Genomic DNA, 4512 nt, shown 5'->3' with positions numbered 1-4512 from the left:
GGAGTTTGAGAAAGCCCGTTTAATGATTCAAACTTGTTGGTATGTTCGGGTGGGGCCACGGGGGCCCCAGACGTTAATCGGATGAGGCTCGGACCAAATTTGGACTTAGGAGCATCAGCTGAAGCCTTCAACTTCTTGTGTAATCACACTTGCGGAGGGCCAGCCACAGGTGCGAGCTCGCAGAAGCGAGCAAGGACCCGCAGAAGCAGCCCAGGAACCGCAGGTGCGCCCCACACTCCGCAGAAGCGGGACCCCCTCTACAAAAGCGGAGCCAGCCAGCCTTGGGCACTTCTGCAGAAGCGGATTTCGGTCCGCAGAAGCAATGTCGCAGGTGCGGCCCTACGACCGCAGGTGCTAAAATTGTTGGAGGCAGACCCCAATTTAATGCGGGACTTAAACATTTTGAGCTCATTTATTTCATTGTTTGGGTGATTCATGGAGCTCTTAGAGAGGGTATTTCACCAAACACTTTGAGGTAAGTAATTTCTGTAGAACGTGAGTTAAATACATAGTTTATGGGTAGATTATAACATGCAAATTAGTGAAAATCATGGGTGTAGGTGAAAACCTAGAGTTTTGATAAAAGTAGGATTTAACCACGAAATTTGTTATGAAATTTAGTGAAAATCATATATTTGAGTTTATGAGGTTATGGGTAACAACTTTCTTCAAAAATTTCAGAAATTTGGGCACGTGGGCCCGGGGGTGAATTTTAGGGATTCTTCAAATAGGATTGGGAAATCACTTTGATAGTTAGCATATGAATTTTTGAACATGTATTGAGTAATTTATATACCATTTGACTAGTTTTGGATTGTTCAGCACCGAACTGAGGGTTTGAGCACAATCTTGGACCGGAAAATAGGCTTTGAGACGAGGTAAGTCTCTTTACTAACCTTGTGAGAGGGAATTAACCCCACAGGTGAATTTATTAATATGTGCTCCTATTTGTGAGGATTACGTACGCACAAGGTGATGAGAGCCCGTACGTAACTACTAATTATGCTATTGTCGGGGTAATTTAGGACTCATACCATGCTATGCTTATGATGTTTGCACCCTACTTGTTAACTTAATTGCTTAAGTCATATTGGAACTTGATAAAGAAATTGTAAAAGGTTAAATTTCACTTACTTGAAGTTGTAGATGGGTCACTTGACTTTTATTGAGAATTGGTATTTCTTTAAATATTAGCCTCTTAATAAATCTTGAATCGGCTGCTATAATGTATTTTCTCTGTTCGTGGAGCAGGCTGAATGCCTCGGTAGCAGATAGATGCATAATTTATATTGCTTCATTGGCTTGAGATATAAATTGTTAAATGATGGAAATAAATTTGGGATTTACTATTAGTGAGATGATTGCCTACTATTTCCCGTTATTGAGCTTTCAACTATATTTATATAAACCATGCTTAGTTATCATTTTGACATTTTATTGTTAGCCCATAGTAAGTGTCAAAGTCAACCCCTCGTTACTACTTCTTCGAGGTTAGACTGGATACTTACTGGGTACATGTTGTTTATGTATTCACGCTACACTTCTGCACTAAATGTGCAAGATCTGAGGTAGCTGTATCTGGATATCAGTCTGGCGCGCATCCTTGACTACTACTACGAGGCTTCGTGGTGAGCTGCCTTTCGAGCCCGTTCTGTAGCAGCCGAAGTCTTTCTTTTGCTTGTATTTTCTGTCTATTTCACTTTAGATAGTAGTGTAGTATTCTTTTGTATATTCTATTAGTTTCTCATACCCTTGTGACACCATGTCTTGGAGGTTTAAGCTAGTAGACACTTGATGGTTTTTAGGTTATCTTAATTGTCTTACTGCTTTAAAAACCTTGATCTCTCATTTTTATTAAATGCTTACTTCTTAGGCATGCACAAACTAAAAAACAACTATTTCAAATCTTTAAAAGAAAGGATCATAGAGTTAGTTCACTGTACGTCATCATGGCCTATAGGAGAAATTAGGTCGTGACAACCATTTTGGTTGTCAACACATCCGAATGAAATGCAGGAATATGTTAAATCTCCTCGATTGGGAGAGGAATTTGTTGAATTATAGCATAATTGAATTAACTCTGATGAAGCTCGAAGAAGAAAACTTGACATAGAATAAAACAGAGTGAAGGCAATTCATATTTTGATTCTATCTCTCTCAACCGATAAATGATTTCTTACACTAAAATATATACATGTAGCTACTAACCTCCACTAACTGAAGTAGTTAAATTACATCTGTCTTAAGACTAACTAACTACAGATCTAACTACAATTGACTAATGGCTAACTATGGTTAGGTAACTTCAGTACATGCAGTATCCTTTATACCCTCCCCTCCCTCCCAAGCTAGGGGAAATAAATACATTCTTCATCCCTAGCTTGGAAACCAAGTAGTTGTGTTGATAAATGGTAAGGCTTGTAGTGAAGACATTAGCTAATTGTTTAGAAGAGGCCAAGTAGAGAATGTTAACCAAGCCTTGTTGAACCTTCTCACAGATAAAATGGCAATCGATATTGATGTGTTTTTTGCACTCATGAAACACGGGATTTGCAGCAATCTGGATTGTAGATTTGCTGTCACAAAATAAGGAAACTGACACTTTAATGTCCACAGCAAGTTCCATAAATAGCCAACCAACCAAACAATCTCTGGGATAATATAAGCCAACTCCTATACTCTGCTTCAGCAGAACTTCTGAAAATAGTGGAATGCTTTTTGGATTTTCCAAGATACTCACGAATCACCAAATTGAAGCAAGTAGCCACTAACAGATCACCTAGTGTTAGGGCAAGCTTCCCAATCAACATCACATAAAGCACTTAGATAAAAGTTAGAAATTGAGGACATAAGGATCCCCTATCCTAGTGCCTGCTTAACGTATCTCACTAGGCGTAGTGCAGCTTCTAAATGGGAGTACTACTTAGGTGAATGCATGAACTAGCTGAGGCATTGCACATCAAATGTAATGTCAGTCCTAGTAATCGTCAGGTATATCAATCTCTCAAGTAGTCTCTGATAAAATTCAGGATCATCTAGGGGAACCATCATGAATACCAAAATGAATGTCAAACTCAGCAGTAGTGAGTCACTGATTGAGCTCAAAAAAAGAACCAAGAGGCTTTGCTCCAGATAATCCCAAGTCTGAGATGAGCCCAAGAGCATAATTTCTCTAATACATTAATATACCATCTCTACCTCTTGCAAACTCAATTCCAAGAAAATACTTTAAGGCACCGAGATCCTTGATCTTGAAGCTCTTCTATAATTTGTCCTTGGTTTCTTGAATCAGAATAGAGTCATCACTAGTTATTAACAGGTCATCTATATAGATCAACACCACCACAATATTGCCACCATATCTTTTGGTGAACAAGGAATAATCCAGGTGGCTTTGAGTGAAGCCATAGGACAAGAGAGCATTAGTGAGCTTGATGTTCCACTGCCTTGAGGCTTTCTTAAGTCAATACAAGGACTTGAGTAACGTGCATACTTGAGTTTTACCATGTGGATGATTGAAACCTTGAGGCAAGTTCATGTAAACTTCTTCATATAAATCACCTTGTAGAAAGGCATTGTAGACATCCATTTGATGAATGTCCCAATGCGTAGTTGTTGCTACAAAAATGACTCTCCTGATAGTAACCATCTTAACAATTGGAGAGAAGATTTTTTGGTAACCTGTCCCTCTTCTTGATGACTTTTGCAACTACCCTTGATTTGAATCTTTCCACTTCTCCTGAAGTTTTATGGTTGATCTTATACACCCATTTGCATCAATGGCTATCTTTCCAGGAGGAAAAGGAACTACTTTCCATGTTTGATTTTCCTTTAAAGCTTTGATCTTAGTTTGCATAGCTTTAATCTATCTTGGATATTTGGTTGCTTGATCATAACTGGTAGGTTTTACTTCAGCAAAAAACCTAGTAATGAAGCTCTTATAATTTGAGAAAAGGGAAGAATAATCGACCAAACCTGATATGGGATATAAGCAAGTTCATGCAGCATGTTTACTTCCAGGATCAGTAAAATCCTTTAGCCAAATTGGCAGCTTGGAAGTTCTGGTGGACTTCCTGATTGTTGAGGATTAAATTGCTAAGGATTCACCTGCTAAGGATTCAACTTCCAAGGGTACACCTTATGATTGTGGCAAAGTCATAGGCTGATCACTAGGTGAATTTGTAGAAATAGGTGAAGTTGGTGGTGACATTGAAGCATGGATCAAAGGAGGTATAGTTGGAGTAGCTTCTGAATGTGGCAAAGCAACTGAAAATATCTCATCATCCATAGGCAAGGAAGCTGATCCAGTGCTAATAAATCAATAATCTTTCCTGCAAAACTGCCATGAAAAGAAAATATGGTTTCATGAAATTGAACATCCCTACTGATGAACACTACCCCGTTGTCAATATCAAATAAGTTGTATCCCTTTTAGAATGAACCATAGCCTAACAACATTGTCTTTATGGCTCTACGATTGAACTTGTCTTGCCTAGGAAGTTTAGAGGCTTA

General features: G+C 38.7%; 1 protein-coding gene across 1 annotated transcript; it reads right to left on the bottom strand.

Annotated features, from left to right (window-relative positions):
* Positions 1-2305: 2305 nt before the first annotated feature.
* LOC142170305 (uncharacterized) lies at positions 2306-3856 on the bottom strand. The gene is made up of 4 exons (XM_075232185.1): positions 3714-3856; positions 3494-3635; positions 2680-2795; positions 2306-2576 (listed from the first exon to the last, which is right to left on the bottom strand). The coding sequence occupies exons 1-4, from the start codon at positions 3854-3856 to the stop codon at positions 2306-2308; spliced, it is 672 nt and encodes a 223-aa protein (XP_075088286.1).
* Positions 3857-4512: the final 656 nt, after the last annotated feature.

The sequence above is a fragment of the Nicotiana tabacum genome, chromosome 16, assembly GCF_000715075.1.
Source record: "Nicotiana tabacum cultivar K326 chromosome 16, ASM71507v2, whole genome shotgun sequence".
NCBI classification, from domain to species: domain Eukaryota; kingdom Viridiplantae; phylum Streptophyta; class Magnoliopsida; order Solanales; family Solanaceae; genus Nicotiana; species Nicotiana tabacum.
Note: the sequence above shows the minus strand (reverse complement) of the source record. Positions and strands in the feature narration are given on the sequence as shown.